At 40.6% G+C, this 25897-nt stretch overlaps 2 protein-coding genes across 3 annotated transcripts in view; one reads left to right on the plus strand and one right to left on the minus strand.

The window, feature by feature from the left end:
• Positions 1–4501: 4501 nt before the first annotated feature.
• USP33 (ubiquitin specific peptidase 33) overlaps positions 4502–25897 on the plus strand; it is a 57489-nt gene continuing 36093 nt past the window's right edge. For both annotated transcript variants that reach the window (XM_066268854.1, XM_066268855.1), the window contains exons 1-4: positions 4502–4706; positions 23957–24088; positions 24277–24330; positions 24695–24757. In XM_066268854.1, the coding sequence (XP_066124951.1) occupies positions 4668–4706; positions 23957–24088; positions 24277–24330; positions 24695–24757 (288 nt within the window). In that variant the 5' untranslated portion in view covers positions 4502–4667. The remainder of the gene's footprint in view (positions 4707–23956; positions 24089–24276; positions 24331–24694; positions 24758–25897) is intronic.
• Positions 13353–13591, minus strand: LOC136328711 (guanine nucleotide-binding protein G(I)/G(S)/G(O) subunit gamma-5B-like). Its single transcript, XM_066264757.1, has one exon. The coding sequence runs from the start codon at positions 13581–13583 to the stop codon at positions 13353–13355; it is 231 nt and encodes a 76-aa protein (XP_066120854.1). The 5' UTR covers positions 13584–13591.

Consider the following 25897-nt stretch of genomic DNA (forward strand, 5'->3'; position numbering starts at 1 on the left):
AGCCATATAGATCAATGGAACAGGACTGAGAACCCAGACATAAACCCACACTTTTATGGACAACTGATATTTGACAAAGGAGGTAAGAGCATACAATGGAGTAAAGACAGCCTCTTCAACAAATGGTGTTGGGAAAATTGGACAGCTACCAGTAAAGAAATGAAACTAGATTACCAACTTACACCATTCACAAAAATAAACTAAAAATGGATAAAAGACTTAAATGTAAGTTGTGAAACCATAAGCATCTTAGAAGAAAACATAGGCAGTAAGCTCTCTGACATCTCTCAATGCAATATATTTGTCAATTTGTCTCCACAGGCAAGTGAAATAAAAGACAGGATAAACAAATGGGACTATATCAAACTAAAAAGCTTTTGCACAGCTAAGGACAATAAGAACAGAATAAAAAGACAAACCACACAATGGGAGAATATATTTGACAATACATCTGATAAGGGGTTAATAACCAAAATTTATAAAGAATTTGTAAATCTCAACACCAGGAAGACAAACAATCCAATCCAAAAATGGGCAGAAGAAATGAATAGACACTTCTCCAAAGAGGACACACAGATGGCCAATAGGCATATGAAAAAATGTTCAACATTACTAATCATTAGAGAAATGGAAATTAAAACCACAATGAGATATCACCTCACACCAGTCAGAATGGTGCTCATCAACAAAACAACACAGAGTAAGTGCTGGCGAGGATGTGGAGAAAAGGGAACTCTCCTGCACTGCTGGTGGGAATGCAAACTGGTGCAGCCTCTGTGGCAAACAGTATGGAGATTCCTCAAGAAATTAAAAATCGAACTGCCTTTTGATCCAGCTATCCCACTTTTAGGAATATACCCCAAGAACACCATAGAACTGTTCCAAAAGGAGAAATGCACCCCCATGTTTATGGCAGCATTGTTCACAATAGCGAAGATCTGGAGACAGCCCAAGTGTCTGTCAGTGTACGAGTGGATTAAAAAGCTTTGGTACATATATACTATGGAATACTACTCAGCTATAAGAAATGATGTCATCGGATCATTTACAACAACATGGATGGACCTTGATAACGTTATACTGAGTGAAATAAGTAAATCAGCAAAAACTAAGAACAGTATAATTCCATAAATAGGTGGGACATAAAAATGAGACTCAGGGACATGGACAAGAGAGTGGGGGTTACAGGGTGGGCAGGGAGAAGAGGGAGGGTGTTGGGGGAGGGGAGGGGCACAGAGAAAACCAGTTAGAAGGTGACGGAAGACATTTGGACTTTGTGTGATGGGAATGCACCATAATCAAATGTCAAAATAACCTAGAGACGTTTTCTCTGAACATATGTACCCTGATTTATCAATGTCACCCCATTAAAATTAATTTTCAAAAGTATCAATAATTCATGTTTCTCATAAACAAAGGAATCTACTGTACTTATTTCTGATGGAGACTGAGTATTTTGCACAACTCTTGGCTACATTGCTCCTATTTTGGAGACTAAAAATAGGTAATCTGACAGATTGCAACTGGTGGGTTTTTTTTTTAAATCAAGTGAGAGGCAGTGGCCCTGACCGGTTTGCTCAGTGGTAGAGCGTCGGCTTGGTGTGCAGGAGTCCTGGGTTCGATTCCCAGCCAGGGCACATAGGAGAAGCACCCATCTGCTTCTCCACCCCTCCCCCTCTCCTTCCTCCTTGTCTCTCTCTTCCCCTCCCACAGCCAAGGCTCCATTGGAGCAAAGTTCGCCCGGGCGCTGAGGATGGCTCCATGGCCTCTGCCTCAGGTGCTAGAATGGCTCTGGTTGCAACAGAGCAACATCCCAGATGGGCAGAGCATCGCCCCCTGGTGGGCGTACCTGGTGGATCCCGGTTGGGCGCATGTAGGAGTCTGTCTGACTGCGTCCTGTTTCCAACTTCAGAAAAATGCAAAAAAAAAAAAAAAAAAAAAAAAAAGTGAGAGGCAGAGAGGTGGACAGACTCCCGCATGTTGCCTGACTGGGATCCACCTGGCAACCCCCTTCTGGGGCTGATGTTCTGCTCACTGCAGCCACTGTTCTGCTGCTTGTCAACTGAACTATTTTAGCGCCTGAGGCCAGGCTCATCTTCAGCGCCCATGGCCAACTTGCTCTTTTGAGCAGCCCCCAGCTGCAGGGAGGGGCTGGGAAAGAGAGAGTGAAAGAGAAAGGGAGGAGGTGTGGAGAAGCAGATGGTTGCTTCTCCTGTGTACCCTGACTGAGAACTGAACCTGGACTTCTACACGCCGATCCAGGGGTCTACTGGTCAGGGCCAGAAACTGGCAGTTTTAACAATAATTTAAAATAATTTAACATATATTTTCCAGATATATGGAAAAGATTTATATAGGCGGATGGGGATCCTCAAACCCCTCAGCGAGATTTTATGAGCATGGTTTTTAAGATACCTAGAGGCAGAAAAAGCCCAATAGAGATCAGGGGAACTACCAGCTTTTAGGATACACCCTTAAAGGCTCCAACGCCCCAAAGGGGTCTCATAGGATGCCATCTGGGTCCTGCTTCAATAGTGGAAAGGAAGGTCATTGAGCTAAAGCCTGCCAGGCTTACATGCCTCTGCTGGGAGGAAACAGGGACACTGGAAGGTAGGCTTCCCCCTCGCTCCTCTAAGGGAGGGTTCAGTCTCTTCCAGCCCTGCTCCAGCCACCTATGACCTAACCTTGCCCAGAAAGCTGGAGTTTGCCACTGAAGGCTGAAGGTGCCCAGGGCCGTCGGCCCCATCTACGACACTGTGGACGAGCCTAGGGTATTTCTTCCAAGAAGCAGGTAAACTGATCTCATTTAACTATGTTTTGCCTGAATAGTCAGGTTTTTTATTCTTCCCTCAAAGATCTCTGTTGTGGGTGTTGATAGTCCTATTTTCTTCTGCTTTGCCTAATATATAGTGTTTCCTTTATCCCTCCTACCTCAATGTCCCACTCATATTTCAGGCTGGGACCTACTCCTAATTTAGAGCTCTCTTTCCCCCTTTTGCCAACTTCTATTATGAATCTACCTTTGTCACCCAGCTTAGTGTATCCCAAGGTTCTCTTTACCATGCCACGGTCACAGAACTCCAGGGAAGAGCAACCTGGTCTCATCTCTCCTGGAAGAGGAGAACAGAAGCTCCATATCCACGCATGCTGCAAATGGCTTTTCCAGTCTACCTGAATCATTACCAGCTAGAAGCAGTGATCATTGGGACTTGGACATGAGCTGCAAAGTATAGAATGGTGACAACAATTCCAGTGCCATGCGGACTTTTCCTGGACTCCTGCTCCCTGTGACAGCTCCTAACAGACTGAACTGTGGTTGGGTTGCATTTTACAGGGATTTGGCATGGTGATGGGGCCAACTTGGACTTGGTGAACATGTTAAAGACACTACTCTTTTATGGATTCTTGCTGTATTGGCCAAAAGTTTGCTTAAAGGCTTTTAATCACTGTAAAAAAAATAGAAGACTGGATAAAGAAGATGGGGCACATATACACCATGGTATACTATTCAACTACGGGAAATGATGACATCTGATCACTTACAGCAGAATGGTGGAATCTTGATAACATTGTGTGGAGTGAAATAAGTGAATCAGAAGAAAGCAGGAACTGCAAGGATTCCATACATTGGTGGGACATAAAAGTGAGACTAAGAGACATGGACAGGAGTGGGGTGGTTACAGGGGGGGGGGGAGGGAAGGAGGGAGAGGGGGAGGGGGAGGGGTACGGAGAAGACTGGATAGAGGGTGACAGAGGACGATCTCTCTTTGGGGGATGGGTATGCAACAGAACTAGGTGAAAGGATGACCTGGAGATGTTTTCTTTGAATATATGTACCCTGATTTATTGATGTCACCCCATTAAAATAAAAATTTATTTATAAAAAAAAACTATTTGTATATCAATCAACGGAATGAATTTTAATATTTATATGAATTAGAAGGAAGGTGTAATTCCAATTCTCTAGACACTAAGCAGATACTTAGATTTCAATGAATATTTTATTTGATCTTCTTGATTTTGGCTTGGGGGATAATTGGAGAGATGAAGTTTTACTATACAGATCTGTAAAAGGAAATACAATAACTCGCAGGGACTCTAAGTCCTAAGAAGTTGGGAGAAGAAAGAGGAGAGGAGGGAAACAGTGTTGAATTGAGTTGTCTAATATTTCTTTTCACAAGGTCAGAAACCTGAGGCTCTTCAGAGGTCAACCTTAGTGAAGATTTTGTAATGCATCAAGCAAGACATGCTAATGGTGGTGGTGTGACTGTACAAGAGGCGGAATACACATGTAAAAAAGAAAAGTACCCAAAGCCTAAAAGTGCTCTGCACTTATACCGTTAGGGTACTACTAACAGCTTTGGAGGTGAAGACAGGCTGCGTCTCACCACCTGGGTCTGGACGCCGTGGCCGCGCCCCAGGGGTGGGGCGGGTTCTCCTCGCAGCCCCGCCCCTCCCCGCCCCGCCGCTGCACCCGATACGCCTGCTGCGGCCGCGGAGACACCGGAAGGAGCCGGGGCAGCTGCGGGAAGTAGCTGGTGCAGGAGGTGGGGAGTCTGCGGCCTGCGGTGCAGAGCTGTTTTCTGGCCTTCCCGACGCGACGCTGCTCCTCTCCCAGGCCAGGGGAGGAAAAGAGGAGCTTGTGGAAGTGCGGCCGCAGACCTCTGATGGCCGCGCTGGCAGGGCCCGTAGCGAAGGCTGTGGAGGTGAGCGCGTCGCTGTTGGGAGGGCGCGGGGCCTCAAGCTGCCTTGCCTGTCACCAGAAGCTGGTCTCGGCTCTCGCTCCCGTGCGCTGGGGTCCGCGGCGGGTGCAGCGGCCCCTTTCTAGTGCCGGATGGCGGAGGGCGCGCGCGAGAGGAGAAGGCCTCAGCCGTGCTCCGCGCTCTGTGCGCCGCAGGGATGATCTGGTGGCTGCCCGGGTGGGGTTCGGTAGAGGAGATGGGTGAAGTGAGCCCCTGAGAGAGACTGCTCCCCTTTCTTCGAGGTCTCCCCATGCCGGCTTGCCAGCTCCTCACGGTGGGCGAAGGCGACTGAAAGCCCCCCGGCGCACTGGCTCCTGGTTCTGGTTCCTCTTTGCGGCGCAGTTGGGATGCAGGGATCCATTCGTGTATCCCCAAGGCCCTTGTTCATTATTATGAACGGGAAAACCTAGGTGTCATTGTCCGTGGAATTTTTCTTCGACTGCTGTTTAATTAGGCTGGAAAATTGGGCCTGTAAGGAATATCCTGGCAGGAGTATATGCTCTATGTTGAGGATGAATTTTATCACAAGGATCTCTAGATTTCTTGCTTAGTAGATGTATAGAATTTTTAACTTTAATCATTTTTTCTTTTTTTTTTTTAAGATTTTATTTATTGATTTTACAGAGAGGAGAGACGGTGGGGGAACGAGAAGTTTCAACTCATAGTTGCTTCTCTTTAGTTGTTCGTTGAATGCTTGTCCTGTGTGAGTTGACCCGGCAAGCCCAGGGTTTGGAGCCCGAGACTTCAGCACTCTAGGTCAATGCTTTATCCTCTGGTCCACCACAGACCAGGCTATTTTCCTTTAAAATTTTTAAATTTAATTTACTGGAGGTGACGCTGGTTAACAAGATTATATAGGTTTCAGGTGCACAATTCTACAATCATTATTTTTCTTTAATTTTATCATCTGGAAAGGTCAGACCAAATGAGATAAGATATTGGCTTTGAACCTATATGAACAAATAATGTTAGTGAATTCGTGCTATTAATAGTAATATAAATGGGGAAAAGTAGGAGTCTTACTGAAAGGCAATGCTAATTTTAGGAAAAAGTTATAGTTATTTCATTTACTTTGGCAGGGTTTTTTTAAAAAGAAAAAGTACAAAAATTATTCCAGGAATGAAATACTTGACTTCCTGCTATATACAAGAGGAATAGTCTACTTAAGATTGCCTTTTAATTTTGATCTGGTTTATTGCCAGCTTTCACTTTTTTGTCTTTTGTGAGGTCTTTATAAACTAAAACTAAATAACATAACAGTGCAATTTAATGGCTTTATCTTGTAGTAAATAGTTTTTAAAAAATATTTGAAATTCTGAGTTGAGGTAATTCTTACATTTATGTATTACTGTTAGAATTTTTTATAGACCTTTCACATAATTTTATTTGATCCTTTTGCCAATTCTCTGAGTTAGGAATGCCAAGAAGTACAGTTTTCCCATAACAGAAGCATTTTGAGATTGTGTAAGGATCAGAATTTCCTTAAAGCCTGAAATCTTGCTTAAGTAACCTTTGATATGAATTGGAATTTAGATAGATATCAGAGTGGGAACTAGAACAAACGACAGGCTGTGGACTTTTTTGCAAGAAAATGAAGTACATAAATGGCAAAAGATTTTTGGTGAGAAATGTGAAATCTAGTCATTTCAGAAAAAGAAAGGACTAACAACCTGTTTTAGTGTAGTTTTAAACTTTGAAAAAAAAAGTGTACATATGATTGCAAGAGCATTTTGATAAATATGATAGTTCCAGAGTCCAAGATTAGTACAATGGTTTGACTATGAAAGGAGCATGAGTTTTGTACAAAATAGCATATACATATATAATAAGAGGACTAATATTTAATAATCAGTGCATATATAAAAATAAATGACCCTTTAAAAAGTTACTTTGGAAGGCTAAGTAAATATATTAAATAAGTGAATATCTGTAAGTCTACCAGGAGAAGCTCTTGGGAAAAGAAAAAGAATGAAACATGGTTTCTGAACTCCAAAGAACTTACAGTTGAGTAGAGTAGGTTTTTTTTTAAAAACACAGCTGCAGTAAGTGCCTTGCGTATAAATGGAATTTACTTGTGATTGGGTCTTCCTAGGGATGGTCTTTGAGAGGAGTGAGGAGTGAGCTTTGAAAGGTTTTCAATAGGCGGATATTGTAGGATATTTCTAAAATGAGCAGATTATTGGGTTCCTGGAAAGTTACAAGTTATAGTGGAAAAAGGATCAGTAGAACATTTGACTGATAATGTTATGGTGTGTATGAGTTAGTGCTAAGAGATGAAAACAAGATTTCATTGAAGGTGTTTGATCAGAGGAGGTATGTGAACATGAATGCAGAAAGCTGCAGGGTGATGAAGAGTGTTGGTAGAGTGTAGATGACTAGTCATTCAAAAGGGAAAAGTAAAGTGGAGATTTGAACAGTGCTGCCACCTCTACTAAAAACATGATGTCTGGCTCATCCTTGATTGTAAGCCTTTTTAAAATTAGTCTCTGTATTCCTAGGGTCTAGCACAGCCCTGAAGTATGGTAATATGGTGAAAACATGGGACAGAATACGACATAAAATAAGACCATTTTCTATAGTTTTTAACAATTTATAAAATCCCAAAGGAGGAATTTCTAATATTTTTAGTAGAAGCATTATTTAGATGAATACATTTTAATTTTTTTGATAATCATCTAAAGTCTCCTAAAAAATTGATTAAACATCTTAAAGTGGTTCTTGTTGAATATGATGATTGCATTTGTGGGTTTTTTTTTTTTGTATTTTTCTGAAGTTGGAAACGGGAAGGCAGTCAGACTCCCGCATGCGCCCGACCAGGATCCACCCGGCACGCCCACCAGGGGGCGATGCTCTGCCCATCTGGGGCTTTGCTCTGCTGCTACCAGAGCCATTCTAGTGCCTGAGGCAGAGGCCATGGAGCCATCCTCAGCGCCTGGGCCAACTTTGCTCCAGTGGAGCCTCGGCTGCGGGAAGGGAAGAGAGAGACAGAGAGGAAGGAGGGGGGGAGGGGTGGAGAAGCAGATGGGCGCTTCTTCTGTGTGCCCTGGCCGGGAATCGAACCTGGGACTCCTGCACGCCAGGCGGATGCTCTACCACTGAGCCAACCTGCCAGGGCCAGCATTTGTTTTTTGATGTTTTTACATGATGTGCATTAGTATTTTTAATAACTGTTTGGTAATGCTGATAAAGAGTGTTATTTAATTAACCCTTCTCCTTTCTCAAAAGTGACCTAGCGTGAAAATTACTGTCAGCTGGTAATCAGCCTGGTTTGGAACTCATCGTATTCATTTATTGTTGTTCTACCTTTTTTTTCCTCCCTCCCTCTCCTCCTCTTTCCCCTCCCTCTCCTCCTCTTTCCCCTCCCTCTCCTTCCTCTTTCCCCTTCTCTTCCCTGCCTGCTATTTATCAGAATTATATCAACTAGGTAAGGCTACAGTTAACTAGTTTGTCATTATTGGACTTTTTTTTCTTTATTGGATATGCTAATTTTAAAAAAGATTTTATTTATCGATTTTAGAGAGAGGAAAGCGAGAGAGAGAAAGGCAGGGGATGGGGAGGAGTGGGAAGCATCAATTCGTGGTTGCTTTGCTGTGTTTCTTGAGGGTTCCGAACCAGTGACACCTCAGCATTCCAGGTCTTTGCTTTATCCACTGTGCCACTGCAGGTCAGGCTGGATGTGCTAATTAATGTACATAAATCACAAAAGATTTTATTTAGAGTGATGGTTGCCCAATTGGAGTTACTATTTTGGATGATTTTACTGTGGCAGTGTTAAGAAGAGACTCTAGAACAGATAGATTGCCAGTACAGAAATCAGGAGATTATATAGTTCTCTCTCTCTTTTTTTTTTTTTCATTTTTCTGAAGCTAGAAACAGGGAGAGACAGTCAGACAGACTCCCGCATGCGCCCGACCGGGATCCACCCGGCACGCCCACCAGGGGCGGACGCTCTGCCCACCAGGGGGCGATGCTCTGCCCATCCTGGGCATCGCCATGTTGCGACCAGAGCCACTCTAGCGCCTGGGGCAGAGGCCACAGAGCCATCCCCAGCGCCCGGGCCATCTTTGCTCCAATGGAGCCTTGGCTGCGGGAGGGGAAGAGAGAGACAGAGAGGGAAAGCGCGGCGGAGGGGTGGAGAAGCAAATGGGCCATTCTTCTGTGTGCCCTGGCCGGGAATCGAACCTGGGTCCTCTGCACGCTAGGCCGACACTCTACCGCCGAGCCAACCGGCCAGGGCATAGTTCTCTTAAAAGGTTTAATAAGGCTCTCTGATTAGTTAGACTGTTAAAGGTCAAAGAGACATGTTTCTAGGAAGAAGGAAATTAGAAGGTTTCTACTAAATTCTTTTTTCTATGTTATGTTTTTGTTTTTTGTTTTGTATTTTTCTGAAGTTAGGAGTGGGGAGGCAGTCAGACCCCTGTATACACCTGACCGGGATCCACCCCACATGTGCACCAGGGGGCGATGCTCTGCCCATCTGAGGTGTTGCTCTGTTGCGGCCAGAGCCATTCTAGCGCCTGAGGTGGAGGCCATGGAGCTGTCCTCAGCGCCCGGGCCAACTCTGCTCCAATGGAGCCCCGGCTGTGGGATGGGAAGAGACAGACAGACAGGAAGGAGAGGAAGAAGGGTGAAGATGCAGAATGGCGCTTCTCCTGTTGTGCCCTGACTGTGAATCAGACCTAGGACTTCCACACACTGGGCCTACGCTCTACCACTGAGCCAACCGGCCAGGGCCTCGATGTTATGTTTTGAATGAAATTAAGAATGATTAGTGGAGGGTTTATAGAACTGTGAGATCTGTGTGGATATTTGAAGGAATTTATGTTGGCCAAAATAGTTTGTTTAAAGAACAAGGAACAGTTTTTTAGGTGCTAATCAGCTGATTTCATAGTTTAAAAGTCCTCACACTCACTTTGGATTTAAAATGAATAAACTTTTCTGCTTGTTATTGTGCTCTTTACACTTCCATTTGTCACTTTTTTTTAATTGGCTTGCTGTTTTGGGTAGCAAATGTTTATGGTAAATATGGAAAAATTAGCTAGAAGCTTATTGCATTTTTGCAATTAAAAATATTATAGCCTGACTAGGTGATGATGCAGTGGATAGAACATTGACCTGGGATGCTTAGGACCCAGGTTTGAAACCCTGAGGTTGCCAGCTTGAGCATGGGGTCATAGACATGACCCCCATGGTTGCTGGCTTGAGCAACAGGGTCACTGGCTTGGTTAGAGCCCCCCAATCAAGGCACAGATGGGGAAGCAGTCAGTGAACAACTAAGGTGCTGCAACTATGAATTGATGCTGCTTATCACTTTTTGTGTGTGTGTGATAGAGACAGAGAGAGGGACATATAAGAACAGACAGACTGGAAGGGAGAGAGATGAGAAACATCAATTCTTTGTTGTGGCACCTTAGTTGTTCATTGATTGCTTTCTCATATATGCCTTGACCTGGGGGACTACAGCAGACTGAGGGTCCCCTTGCTCAAGCCAGTGATCTTGGGTTCAAGCTGGTGAGCTGTGCTCAAACGAAATGAGTCCGCGCTCAAGCCAGCTACCTCAGGATTTCAAACCTGGGTCCTCTGCGTTCCAGTCTGATGCTGTATCCACTGCATCACCTAGTCAGGTGATGCTTTTCATCTCCCTTCCTGTCTGTCTGTCCTTATCTATCCCTCCCTCTTAAAAAAAAATTCTAAAGCTTAGTATTTAAAATGGTACAGTTAGACAAGTCAGATTAGTTATAGTGATGGAACAGCAGTGGTTGAAACTACTGATAGACAAATCAGTTATCTGTAGTCAGAATCTTAGAATTGACTTTTAGTGCAAAATGCTGTCCTTTGAAACACTGTCTCTGACAGCTGGTCATTCATTCTCCGTGTGTAAAAGTGATGTTCAAGCCAGAGTTCAACCTTCCATTTTTGTGTAGCTCTGAATCGTTGAAAGTCTTTACCATTGATTGGATTTGCTATTTATTTTTTAAAATTATTATTATTTTATTGATTTTAATGAGAGAGGAAGGCAGGGAGAGAGAGACAGACAGACAGAGACAAGAACATGAATTTGTTCCTGTATATACCCTGACTGGGGATTGAACCAGCAACTTATGGAGCTATACCCGATGGAGCCATCTGGCCAGGGTGGATTTGCTATTTTTAACTTTTCAAGTTATGTAAAAAAAAAAAAAAAGGAGCCCTGACTGGACAGCTTGGTTGGTTAGAGCATCGCTGTGGAGCACAGAGGTTGCCAGTTTGATCCCGGGTCAGAGCACATACAGGAACAGACTGATGTTCCTGTCTTTGTCTCACACTCTCTCTAAAATCAATAAATAATATTTTTTTGGGAAAAAAAAGGATTCCTCTTACTTTGGTCATTATGTCCAACTAATTGTAACACGTGCCAAATTTACAGTTTTTGCCTTTGCTCTCTAAGCATCCATACTTTCAATTATTTCTCATAATAGTGGGGAGATATGTCCCCCCAAAACTCCATGAAGTAGATATTTGTAATTTTCTCAATTTTATAGATGAGGGAATTGAGACTCAGAGAAGTAACTAAACCTGGTCACAAACCTAGGATATAGTAGAGCTTGGATTTGAACCACAATAGCATTTAGAAACTTTATTCTTAGCCACGTTTTTGTCTTTGAAAGTATACTGCTTTAAAAGTATTTATTTTAAGGCATTCTTTTATTTATTTATTTTAGAAAGAGGAAGGAGAGACAGTGACAGAGACAGAGACAGGAGCATTGATCTGTTCCTATACATGCTCTAACCCAGCATGGAACCTGCAACCTCTGTGCTTAGGGACAGTGCTCTAACCAACCGAGCTATCTGGCCAGGGCTATTTTAAGGCTTTTTATGGAAGGTATTCTTATTTTGTAGCTTTTATTATTTTTATAAGTAAAATATTTCAGATACTTAGTTTATGAGTACAATAAGACTGGCTACTTTAAAAATTCTGTAACATACTGTTCTATTGAAAACTTGACTAAGAATTGCACTACTGTATTGTTATATGAGTCTTCTGGTGTCTAGAACAGGGGTCACCAAACTACGTCCCGCGGGCCACATGCGGCCCCCTGAGGCCATTTATCCGGCCCCCGCTGCACTTCTGGAAGGGGCACCTCTTTCATTGGTGGTCAGTGAGAGGAGCATAGTTCCCATTGAAATACTGGTCAGTTTGTTGATTTAAATTTACTTGTTCTTTATTTTAAATATTGTATTTGTTCCTGTTTTGTTTTTTTACTTTAAAATAAGATATGTGCAGTGTGCATAGGGATTTGTTCATAGCTTTTTTTTATAGTCTGGCCCTCTAACGGTCTGAGGGATAGTAAACTGGCCCCCTGTGTAAAAAGTTTAGGGACCCCTGGTCTAGAATCTACCTGAAACCCTTTTTTGGTCTCATTTTGGGCAGTCGATTCTTTGCACCCCAATATAAAAATTATATTCATTCTTGTTGTAGCTTGGTTTTCTTGTGTTTTTTATTTTTATTTTTATTTAAAGACTTGTTTTATATAATTTATAATTAGATTTTACTAACCTGCCTTTTGCATCTTTATTTATTTATTTGAGAGGAAAGGAGATAGACTTCCGCATGCACCCTAATTGGAATCCATCTGGCAACCCCCGTGTGGGGCTGATGCTCGAATCAACTGAGCTATGGTCAGTGCCTGAAGCAAATGCTTTTACCACCTGACCTGTCCTCAGTGCCCCGGGCTGATGCTCAAACCAATCAAGCCACTGGCTGCAAGAGGGGAAGAGAGAGAAAAGAGGGAGCGGGAGGGGAAGAGAAACAGATGGTTGCTTCTCATGTGTGCCCTGACCCGGATTGAACCTGGGACATCTGCATGCCAGGCTGACGCTCTATCTACTGACTCAACTGCCCAGGGCTCCTGCCTTCTGTACTTTTATCTAGATTTTTGTTTAAGATATTGAACAGTCCCTGGCCAAGTAGCTCGGTTGGAGCATCATCCCTACACACTGGGTTGCTGGGTGCTTAGGGCCAACCAATGAATGCATGGATGGGTGGAGCAGCAGGTCGATGTTCTCTCACACCCTCTCTCCCTTCCTCTATCTTGAAAATCAATCAAAAAATAAAATTAAAATTAAAAATATATCAAACAGTTATGCCATTTGTAAGTATAGACCTCATTCTGAATTCAAATTATTCATCTCTGTAACTCTTAAATTAGTTATCATTTCTCTTGACAAATATTTATCTCCAATTGAATCTGACTCCTTTTTTATACTAAGTATTTTATTTGTATGCTGCTGCCAGTGTATATAAAATAACTACCCTTCTGAAACAAATTCATGAAAATTCAGAGATGTATTTATATATGTTAGGGACTGGCAGAGCAGAACTTTGTATAGTATGGTGCATGTTACAGGAATGAACTTTTTGTACAGGCTTCAAATAGCTCTTCGAATATTCACTGGTTCATGAAAAGTACAGTGGTTTTCAATTGCCAGTCTGCTCACTGGTGCCAGTTTCCCAGAAATTTCATGCAGGTAGACGAATGAGTTAACAACCCTGATGTTGTAGGAAGATTCCTGGTGGATGGTGATTGAAAACCACTGGTTTAGAATACCTTCAAGGATTCATTCATTTTACTAGAAAAGGGGGCAAATTTTCTGGGGTCTAATGGGATTTGAACTTGAAGATACTCTACTCCACAAGGAATCATATTGGACATTCTGCAAGCAGTATTGTTTCACATCGCCAGCTGCCTGGGAAACTTTCAGGTGGTTGAGTCCTTCCTCCAGCTGGAACTGTTCAACCACTTTCTTCATAGCGCTGACGCTGGAAAAACCAGACATGGCACACTTGAGAGCCAGACACATTTGTGTATATAGGGGGTTGGTCATGGGTCCGCAGGCCTACGTGGCAGGGCTGCCTGACTCATTTTTTTCTTTTAATTGAATTTATTGGGGTGAAGCCTGATTCTATAAATTAAAAAAAAATACTAATTAGAATAGACTGAATAATGGAATACAGGCAGTTTCTCAATATTAAGAGGTTTTTATTAGGTTATCCTGATGTGTAACAGATATTAATAATACAGGACCCTATGCTTTCCCAATATTAAAATTTGAATGTCTGTTCTTTTGTTATTAGGATGACAGGGTCAGAGTTTTGAATGTGAACTTGGATATTATACTGCTAAGATATCCCCTCCATAGCCTTATCTGTTAAAAGTATTAACTTGAGAAGCTGTTTGAATCTATAGATGGGCATTTGAGACCTCACTGTTGTACATTGTAGAGTATGAATGCAATCATTTTAATCTGGAAAATTTTTCAGTTGGTATTACTACCTTTATTATGACCGGCAAAATTTAAAATAGTCATGTTGGGAGTAGATTAGAAAAGTTGCAGGATAAAAGATTGCAAAGGTAAGGACAAACTGAGGTCAAATTATAGAAAGCCTTAATTTCCACGCAAAGAATTTAAAAATTCTTGTGTTCCGCCCTGGCCAGTTGGCTCAGCGGTAGAGCGTCGGCCTGGCGTGCGGGGGACCCGGGTTCGATTCCCGGCCAGGGCACACAGGAGAAGCGCCCATTTGCCATTTGCTTCTCCACGCCCCCCCCTTCCTCTCTGTCTCTCTCTTCCCCTCCCGCAGCCAAGGCTCCATTGGAGCAAAGATGGCCCGGGGATGCTCCTTGGCCTCTGCCCCAAGCGCTAGAGTGGCTCTGGTCGCAGCAGAGCGACACCCCGGAGGGGCAGAGCACCGCCCCCTGGTGGGCGTGCCGGGTGGATCCCGGTCAGGCGCATGCGGGAGTCTGTCTGACTGTCTCTCCCCCTTTCCAGCTTCAGGAAAAAAAAAAAAAAAAAAAAAAAATTCTTGTGTTCCTTAGTGATTTCCAGCCTGTGAGCCACAAGCTTCTAGAGGAGTCCCAGAGTTTTGTGGACTCTGTATCTGTAAACTGAAAAAAACGACATTTTCATATACAACTATTATTTTCACTGCCTTCATGTTGTCTTTTCTAATGTCTAGAACCAATCACCCCAGAACAAATTGTCAGACCAGAATAAAAGTGCACATGACTTCTTTCTTTTGGTGTATACTTTGAAAAGCAATTGCAGCCTGGTCTGTTGGTGGTGCAGTTGATAAAGCATCGACCTGGAATGTTGAGGTTGCCAGTTCGAAACCCTGGGCTTGCCCAGTCAAGGCACATATAGGAATTGATGCTTCCTGATCTATCCTCCCCCCCTTCTCTCTGTCTCTTTCCTCTCTCTTTCTCTCTTCCCACTCTAAAAATGAAAACAATGAAATCTTAAAATAGGGTTAAAAAAAGAAAAGCAATTGCAGTAGCTAAGAACCCCTGTTGTCTCACCCTCCTATATCTGAATAAATCTTTATCAAAAGAAGGAATAAAAGAGTGATTTTGTTACCATAATGAATTAACTGCATAAAACTAGGGAACTAGAATATTAAGGGCCTTCTATATTTTGATAGTGTTGCATTTAATTGTAGGGAATACTAAATAGCTATGGTACAGATTGTTAGCATTTGTTTCTATTTAGTAATTCTCATTAAATTGTTTAGATACCAGAAAATTAATAGCCGAACAAAGCAAACATAATTATTTTCCCTAATCTCCATTTCTTTGCTCTGAGGCAACATTCAGACCATATAATCTTCAAGCCTATTTTTATGCTTCAATAATTGATGTGTATATCCAGGTCCAATGTGCTATTATGTGTGTTAAATTTTTACTTCATTGGTATACAATATTATTATTCTGCATCTTCCTTTTTTTCCCATTCAACATTATTATATCCTTTAGATCTATCAATGTTGATAAATTATCCATTGGATTTATGCAGTTAAACTGTTGTGTAGTATTCAGTTATGAATATACCATTTATATATCCATTTTTCTAATGATGGACTTAAAACATTTTAAAATAAAAAGTGAGATTATAGACTATTTAGAAAACAACAAGGAGAACATTTCCATTTTATTGGTAACTGGTATTTAGAGGAAAATGTGTGGTTTAGATACTTTTATTATTAAGTAAATAAAAATAAGAGAATTCATAACTCATGTTTAGGGATTAAGAAAAAAAGACCAAAACCAAGTAGGTAATGGAGATTAAAGATAAAACTAATTAAGCTGGTTTTTGGCAAAGACCAATGAGTTATGTAAACTCATTTCCTTCTCTTGGAGAAGGAAAAAATTGGAGTAAAAAATATATAAGATTAGGAATGGGAAAGTAAACATCATAGACACCCAGATATGGTTGATTAATGGAATTTTATGCAAATCTCCTTGAGAATATTACATTTAATTCTATGATACCAAAGTTGAAATAGATGATTTTATAGCAAAATGTAAAAAACTGGCCCAATAAGTGAAAAACTTAAACTGATCAATTTGCAGTAAAGGATCAAAAACATGATTGAAAATCTGTTCTTGAAAGAGGCAGCTGAGCAGATGGTTTCATATCTGTTTCATTTAATTTATAAAGAACATACCATAATAAAGAAAGAAAAACTATTCTGTGGCAACAGAACACACAAAACTATTCAGTGTGTTCTGTTGTGCACACATATATTTTTAAATTTTTATTTAATGATTTTAGAGAAAGGGAGAGAGGGAGAGAGAGAAACATGGATTTTTTGTTCCACTTATTTATGCATTCATTGGTTGATTCTTGTATGTGCCTGACCTGAGATTGAACCTACAATATTGGTGTATCTGGACAATGCTCTACCAGCTGAGCTATCTGACCAGTGCCAAGCACATATACTTTCATCCTTGACAAAAAATGTTCCCCTAAAAGGTCAATCTCAATTATGTATAAATATACAAGATTTTTAAATACAGTATTAGGCAATAGAATCTAGATATGAAGCAACAGACTAATAGTGTACTTGTCCAATATTATACCAATGCAAGGATCAGTAATATCAAATCTTTTAATATTAATAGGTTATATCAACAAATAAAGCAAAGAATAGAGAAAGTGATCAGTAGCTGCTGAGAAAACATTTGGTCAAGTTTATCAAGACCACTTCTAGTTGAAAAAACTAAGTAAATTAAGAATAGAAGGAGATTATAGCAAATGTCCTAAATGGCAAAATCATTAAAATAAGAACTCAAAGCCTGACCAGGCGGTGTTGCAGTGGATAGAGCATTGGGCTGGGATACAGAGGACCCAGGTTCAAAGCCCCGAGGTCGCCAGCTTAAGTGTGGGCTCATCCGATTTAAGCACAGGGTCGCTGGCTTGAGTGTGGGATCATAGACATGACCCCATGGTTGCTGGCTTGACCCAAAGGTTGCTGGCTTGAAGCCCAAGGTCACTGGCTTGAGCAAGGGATCACTTGCTCTGCTGTAGCCCTCACCCCCACCCCAGTCAAGGCACATATGAGAAAAGAATCACTGAACAACTAAGGAGACTAAAGAGAAGCAACAAAGAATTGATACTTTTTATCTCCCTTCCTGTTTGTCCCTGTCTGTCCCTCTCTCTGTCTTTGTCTGTCTTTGTCACAACCCCCCCCCTCAAACATGGATGCTTACAATCACTTATATGTTGAAGATTGCTTTAGAAGTTCTAGTAAATGCATTGAAACAATATAAGTAATTGTTATTAATATTGGAAAATAAGAGGTAAAACTATCATGCTTTCTATATATTCAGAAAATAGTGAAGGAAACTGTTAAAAGGAATAGTGAAGAATATTACAGTTATCACAATATTTTATATTGCCTCTATAATCAGAGTAATATGGTTTTGGCATAGACAGATTGGTAGAGCAAAATGGAGCATCCAGGCCCTGGCCGGTTGGCTCAGCGGTAGAGCGTCGGCCTAGCGTGCGGAGGACCCGGGTTCGATTCCCGGCCAGGGCACACAGGAGAAGCGCCCATTTGCTTCTCCACCCCTCCGCCGCGCTTTCCTCTCTGTCTCTCTTTTCCCCTCCCGCAGCCGAGGCTCCATTGGAGCAAAGACGGCCCGGGCGCTGGGGATGGCTCTGTGGCCTCTGCCCCAGGCGCTAGAGTGGCTCTGGTCGCAACATGGCGACGCCCAGGATGGGCAGAGCATCGCCCCTGGTGGGCGTGCCGGGTGGATCCCGGTCGGGCGCATGCGGGAGTCTGTCTGACTGTCTCTCCCTGTTTCCAGCTTCAGAAAAATGAAAAAAAAAAAAAAAAAAAAATGGAGCATCCAGAAATATGTTATGTACAAATTTAATAAAGATAAAGATAGTATTATAATACAGTTCAGTGGGAAATGGGTAGATTATGTAATAAATGGTGCTGGTACAATTGTCTGCCCATCTATAACAGAAGAAAACAAAATTGGATTCCAGGCTAAGATAAATTCCAGATGAATTAAAACCTTGTAAAATATTTAAGGTTATTCTACCACTTTAGCTAGATAAAAGATTAGAAACTCAGAAGCTACTATAAAATAAAAGGTGTTTGATTTAATAAAAATTAAAACTGTTAATGATAAAGGATATTATAAGAAAGTTAATAACAATATTGGCACTAATACAGACATATAGAGTATTGGAATAGTATAGAGAGCCCAGAAATAATCCTTGCATAGGGTGGGGCAAAAATAGATTTACAACTATGGTCAGTATGCCAAGTTTGCAGGTTTGATTGCTGGTCAGGGCATATACAAGAATCAACCAATGAATGCATAAATAGGTGAAACAACAAATTGAGGTTTCTCTCTCTCTCTCTCTCTCTATATATATATATATATCCCACTCCTTTACTCTCTCTAAAATAAGTTAAAATTTTTTTTACAAAGTAGGTTTATAGTTGTGAGTAAATGAAACACAGAATTATTCTTGTATTATTATTTATTATTTTCCATATGAACAATTGTACACCTACTTTTGCTCCATCCTATATATGGTCAAATGTTTTTTTTATTATTAATTTTAATGGGGTGACATTGACAAATCAGGTACCTATGCTCAGAGAAAACATCTCTAGGTTATTCTGACATTTGATTATGCTGCATTCTCATTACCCAAAGTCCAATTGTCTTCCATCACCTTCTAACTGGTTTTCTTTGTGTCCCTCCCCTCCCCCAACCCCCTCCCTCTCCTCCCCCCCTCCCTGTAACCCCTACACACTTGTCCATGTCTCTGAGTCTCATTTTTATGTCCCACCTATGTATGGAATCATAGTTCTTAGTTTTTTTCTGATTTACTTATTTCGCTCAGTATAATGTTATCAAGGTCCATCCATGTTGTTGTAAATGATCCGATGTCATAATTTCTAATGGCTGAGTAGTATTCCATAGTATATATGTACTAAAGTTTTTTAATCCGCTCGTCTACTGATGGACACTTGGGCTGTTTCCAGATCTTCACTATTGTGAGGTCAAATGTTTTTGACAGGAGTATCAAGACCATTCAGCGGGGGAAAACAATCTTTTCAACAAAGGATATTGGCAAACTGTATATCCAGGTGCAAAAATATGAAGTTGGACCCTTATCTTATACCACATACAAAAATGTACTCAGATGGGTTAAAGGCTTAAACATAAGAACTAAAAATCTTAAAAGAGCCTGACTAGGTGATGGCGCAGTGGATAGAGCACTGGCCTGGGATGCTGAGGACCCAGGTTCAAAACCCTTAAGTTGCTGGTTTGAACACAGGCTCACCAGCTTGAGTGCGGGGTCACTGGCTTGAGCATGGGATCATAGACATGACCCCGTGGTCACTAGCTTGAGCCCAAAGATCTCTGGCTTTGCTGGAGCCCCTTGGTCAAGGCACATATGAGAAAGCAGTCAGTGAACAACTAGGGTGATGCAACGAAGAATTGATGCTGCTTCTCTCTCTCCCTTCCTGTCTGTTTGTCCCTGTCTGTTTCTCTCTTGCTAAAAGATAAATACATAAGAAGAAAATATAAATCTTAGAATAAAACATAGGAGGTAAACTTTGTAGCATTGGATTAGTGAGTGTTTTCTTGGATATAACACCAAAAGCACAGCAACAAAAGTAAGTAGATAAATTGAACTACTATACATGTACATCAAATTAAAAAATTGTATGAAAGTATACAATCAACAGAGTGAAAAACAACCTACAGAATGGGAGAAAATATCTGCAAATTATATATGATAAAGAGTTAAATATACAGGATATAGAAAGGACTCCTACAACTCAATAGTATAAAAGGAAACCACCGTAGCTTGACCTGTGGTGGCACAGTGGATCAAGTGTTGACCTGGAACACTGAGGTCACCAGTTGGAAACCCTGGGCTTGTCCAGTCAAGGCACATAGAAGAAGCAACTACGACTAGGAGTTGATGCTTTCCGTGCCTCCTCCTTTTCTTTCTCACCTCTCTCAAACAAACAAACAAACAAACAAACAAACAAACAAACATAAAGGAAACAACTCTAGTAAAAAACATAGACTTGAACAGACATTTTTAAAAGAAGGTATATAAATAAATGGCTAAGATCACATGGAAAGATGTTTAGCATTACTAATCATTAGGGAAAAAAAATTCAAAACTGCAGTGAGATACCACCTGATACCAATTAGGATGGCTCCTATCAAGAAACCAGAAAATAACACAAAAATAAGTGTTGGTAAGGATGTGAAGAAATTGGAATCCTTGTGCACTAAAATAGGAATGTGAAATGGTGCAGCCATATGGCTGGCAGTATATATGTGTAGTATAGTGATTGTTCAAAAAGTTAAAAGTGGAATTACTATATGATTGAGCAATTTTACTTTTGGGTATATACCCAAAAGAATTGAAAGGAAGGGGCCTGGCCAGTTAGCTTGGTTGGTTAGAGCAGTGGTCGGCAAACTTATTAGTCAACAGAGCCATATATCAACAGTACAATGATTGAAATTTCTTTTGAGATCCAAATTTTTTAAATTTACAGTTGATTAGAGCATCATCCCCAAGAGCAGAGCTTGCCGGTTTGATCCCCAGTTGGGGTACGTAAAGGAACAGATCAATGTTCCTGTCTGTCTCTCTCCTCTCGCTCCCTTCTTCTCTCACTAAAATCAGTTAAAAAAAAAAGGTTAAGATGATAAATTTAGGTTATTTGTGTTTTACCAGAATTAAAATTTTATTTATTTATTTATGTATTTATTTATTTTTGTGATAGGGACAGAGAGAGGACAGAAAGGGACAGACAGGAAGGGAGAGAGATAAGGAGCATCAATTCTTTGTTGCGGCACCTTAGTAGTTCATTGGCTGATTTCTCATTTGTGCATTGACTGGGGAGCTCCAGCTGAGCCAGTGACCATGGATCATGTCTCAGATCCCATGCTCAAGCCGGAGACCCTGCGCTCAAGTCAGAGACCTCGTGCTCAAGCTGGTGAGCCCACACTCAAACTGGATGAGCCCTATTCTCAAGCCAGCGACCTCCAGGTTTCGAACCTGGGTCCTCAGCATCTCAGGCTCTATCCATTGTACCACCACCTTACCTGGTCAGGCTATTTTTCTTCATCTTTGAAAGATGTTTTCTAGGTATGGAATTCTAAGTTAATAATGTTTTTTCAGTACTGTGAACATGGTGCTCCACTGTTCTCTGGCTTGCATTGTTTCTAGTATACATTATGAGTCTGTCTTGGCTTCTTTTATGTTTTATTTTTACTTATTTATTTATTTAAGTGAAAGGTGGGGATGTAGTGAGATTCCTTCATGCACCCCAACGGGGATCTACTGGCAATGCTTGTGTGGAGCTGACATTTGAACTGATTGAGCCACTGGCTGCAAGAGGGGAAGAGCGAGAGAAGGGGGAGCAGAAGGGGAAGGGAAGCAGATGGTCACTTCTCATGTGTAAGAAGCATCAACTTGTAGTTGCAGCACTTTAGTTGTTCATTGATATCTTCTCATATGTACCTTGACTTGGGGCCTCCAGCCAAGCCAGTGACCCCTGGTTCAAACCAGCAACTGTGACCCCACGCACAAGCTGGCAATGCAGTGTTCAGCTGGTGAACCTGTGCTCCAGTTGAATGAGCCCATGCTCAAGCTGATGACCTTGGGGTTTCATACCTGGTCCTCAGGGTCCCAGGTTGATGCTCTATCCATTGTGCTACCACTGGTCTCAGGCTTTTAAAAACATTTTAAAAAAATTTAGTTTAGAGGAAGGTAGGGAGAGAGAAAGAAACATTTATCTGTTGTTCCACCCACACATGCATTCATTGATTTATCCTTACACTTGCTCTAACCCAGGATTGAACCCTCAACTCTGGTGCAGCACATTTATAACTCTTTATTTTTTTCTAATAAGTTTCTTAATTTTTTTTCCCAGTGTTCTCAAACCCCAAAGATGAACTATGGACATGAAAAAGCCCTATTATTGAAAATTTATAGTCCAAAGAAGATGGAGAAAAACTAAGTTAGATTTGAGACTTTTACTTGAAAATCACTCTGTATATCAGTTAGCTCTGTAATTTGTAAGATTTGTAGTGGAAGTAGATAAAATTTAGTGACATTGTGGTACGCCAATCACTTCTTTTTCTCATGTTATATTTATAGCATTGTGATGTCTTGGAGGAAATGAAGTAGAATGGCATTGCAAAACACTTTGCCTTTGGTTTATTTCAATGGAATTGAGGAAACCTCTGAAGAATATTGGGAAAATTGTAATTGATTTGGGAAACTACCTCAGTCTTGAACTGGTTGTCTCATCGGGGAGGGAGGTATTAGTCCTTATTGGTCACATAAAAAACACTATTTAAAGAGTTGATGCAGCCTGACCTGTGGTGGTGCAGTGGATGAAGCATCTACCTAGAATGCTGAGATTGCCAGTTTGAAACTCTGGACTTGCCTGGTCAAGACACAAACGAGAAGCAGCTATGAGTTTTTGTTTCCTACTTTTTCCCTCTGCCTTTCTTTCTCCTCTCTCTAAAATCAATAAATAATAAAATCTTTTTAAAAGAAGAGAGAGATGATGCAGAGTGCCTAATAACATTTTATGTATATGTGTGTATGTAGTACTGCACACACACACACACACACAAACACAATCATGTACTACCTTGTTTAATCCTTGCAGTAACCCCATAAGTTAGGTATGCCATTCTACTTTTCTTGGTATCCTCAGGTTCATGTGACTTCAGAGTCCTTGACCTTACCCATAAGATATATAGATGAATTCAAATCCTATTTCTGCCAAGTGTTAACAATGTGAACTCAGTCAAGTTTGCCTCTTTAGCCTTAGATGAAAATGGAGATAATGATAACTACCTCAGGACTGTTGAAAGGACCATATGATAATGTTCTCAACTTGGGATGATTTTGCCTCTTAGAGGACATTTTATACTGTGTAGTGATATTTGTTGTCAAAGCTCAGTGTTTTGGTGGTAATGTGAAACATAGTGCACAGGACAGCACCCCACAATAAAGAATTATCTGGCACAAAGTGTATGTAAATGGTACCAAGGTTGACAAACTTGGATATAAGGTGACTAATCCTGATATACTGCTAGGATACCAGACAATTTCATTTATACCATCAGAAGGGATTCCTGCTAGTGTGAAATGGAGGTATCATTTGAATTTTTTTCTTTTTAATTTCTTTTTCAGCCTAAGGGTTAATCTTTTCTTTAAAAAAAGAATAAAAATAAACCGAATAATGTGAATGTTTCCCTTTATTTATTTCTAAAAAGTAAAATGAGAGAAAAGCAGTAAAAGTGATGGTGAAACAAACTTGCATTGATTTATAGGTGTCAGTTTTAATAAAATATTTAGTAGAGAAATTTTCAGTGTTCAAATTAACTTCAGTTATGAAAATAATCTAAGTATATTTGAAAATATACTTTTGTGTGCCTCTTTTTTCTTTTAATATATTAGCATTTTAAAAATAACTTTTGGGGCACCCCCCTTTGGGACACCCCCACTTGAATCTCTTTTTCAAGTGAATTATCTTTCTCCTAAACTCTAAGCGTCTTCACGGGACTTGCAACCCGGAGAGCAGTGGGCAGTGGCAGCTTGTCCCAGGCTAATCCTCTGAACCTGTCTCCAAGGCCTTTTTTCTCTTGACTTTCCATGAGCTGACAGCAACCCTGCCTTGGCTCACTTCTTTCCTGTAATGTTTCTAGAGAGACAAAGCAGCCCTGCCCAGGCTCTCTTCTGTTGCTTCTTCTATCCTGGGCCCTTGTTTCACTGTCCCAGCTTTAATAAATGTACTCTGAGTCACACACACACACACACACACACACACACACCCCACACACCCCACACACAAAATTAACTTTTGGTCATTTTTCCCCCTATAGGTATTACCTCATTTGGAAAGCCTTGGGAAACAGGAAAAAAATTGTAACAAAATGTCAGGTTTTCGAAATCATTGCCTACATTTGGATTCAGTTGGTGAAATAACAAAAGAAGATTTAATACAGAAATCTCATGTAAGAAAAGTTTTTTATTCCTTCTTTAAAAAAATAATTTTTCTCCTCAATACGTGTTTTTTGTAAGTTACTATAATACTCTATATTCAGAAGTCCACGTTTTTTATATATGATATTATTACTGAATTTTATGTGTTTGGCTGTGTCAAGATAATGATAATGTTGTCTATGTGATTTTTGTTTCATAGAGTACTTGTCAGGATTGTAAAGTCAGAGGACCAAATCTTTGGGCATGCCTGGAGGTATATCTATGTTTCTTCTCAAATGTTTGATATAAAATTATATCTGAATAAAGATAACTAGAAGGGTTTTTTAAAATTATTTCATAAATGAACATTTTTGATTACAAAAATTAAACTTCAGACTTTGGGGTTTAATTTATAGTACTTTCACAGAGTTTTAGTAAATGACAGATACTTTATACTTGTTTTTTATCAGAGGTGACATAACTTTTAGATTAGAAATATTCTGGTTTTATTTTTTTGTGCTAGTACCTTTTAGTTAAAATGTGGTCAAAAATTAATTATAAATGTAATTACAATGTAATGCTGTTATTAAAATGTGCATGTTATAAAATACCTTATTTTTCTTTTGGTTTAATTATAGAATAGATGTTCATATGTTGGCTGTGGTGAATCACAAGTAGATCACAGCACTATACATTCTCAGGTAAGTATATGGAAAATTTTCATGCAAGATATTTTTTTAAAGAAAGCCTTAAGGAGAAGGAAAGCAAATATAACATTGTGTTTTTTTCTTTTACAAATATATTATTCATTGAAGTTGCAATTTGAAAATTTGCCCCCCCCCCTTTTTTTTGTATTTTTCTGAAGCTGGAAACGGGGAGAGACAGTCAGACAGACTCCCGCATGCGCCTGACCGGGATCCACCCGGCACGCCCACCAGGGGCTACGCTCTGCCCACCAGGGGCGATGCTCTGCCCCTCCGGGGCGTGGCTCTGCCGCGACCAGAGCCACTCTAGCGCCTGGGGCAGAGGCCAAGGAGCCATCCCCAGCGCCCCGGCCATCTTTGCTCCAGTGGAGCTTTGGCTGCGGGAGGGGAAGAGAGAGACAGAGAGGAAGGAGGGGGTGGGGGTGGAGAAGCAAATGGGCGCTTCTCCTATGTGTGCCCTTTTCTTTTTAAGATGAATTAAAGCTTACCTTCCTTATACTGTTTAAAAGGTAGGAAGGGGAATTGCTAAGAAGATCAATATTAGAATGAGAATGTAATTAAGAGTAATGATTTAAGAGGTAGATCTCTGTTGTATGCCACCTGACATATGGAGGTGATAGGTAGAATAGAAGGATATGGGGATTGAAGTCAAGAGTGGATGCTTTGGCTTACTGCCTAACTTCAGATTTCGACTCATACTACCTTTTCTTGCACATCCTTATAATTGGAGTTCTCTTTTTACTTCACCCTAGTTTTTTGGTGCTCTTGTGGAAGTTTGGTGTACCTCTTTTATAGTGTTAGGTACAACTCCCATTCTAAATGAAGTTTCTTGATAATGAACCATCTTTTTTTTTTTGAGTTGATATCTCTACAGTATCAACTGTTGTTAACCATGGTTCCTCAAATTAATTAATTAATCCTGAATACCCCAATATCCTCAGGCATCATTGTACTTAATTAATTTACTTCTCTTCTAGAATGGTAGTGCTATGTACCATTCATGGAAGAAATGAGAAAATACTCAAATCATTTTCCATGGGGCATAATTCTCTTACAGCAGTCTAATTGAGAAATACTAGAGTTTTATATATCAGATCATATATTCACTATTACTTGAGCTGTTTTGTGCTTTCACTC

Source organism: Saccopteryx bilineata, chromosome 3, assembly GCF_036850765.1.
Source record: "Saccopteryx bilineata isolate mSacBil1 chromosome 3, mSacBil1_pri_phased_curated, whole genome shotgun sequence".
In the NCBI taxonomy this organism is placed as follows: Eukaryota; Metazoa; Chordata; class Mammalia; order Chiroptera; family Emballonuridae; genus Saccopteryx; species Saccopteryx bilineata.

Coding starts and splice junctions, on each gene's coding strand:
- LOC136328711 (XM_066264757.1), bottom strand. CDS start 13,583: ATGTGTCTGGCTCTCAAGTGTGCCATGTCTGGTTTTTCCAGCGTCAGC.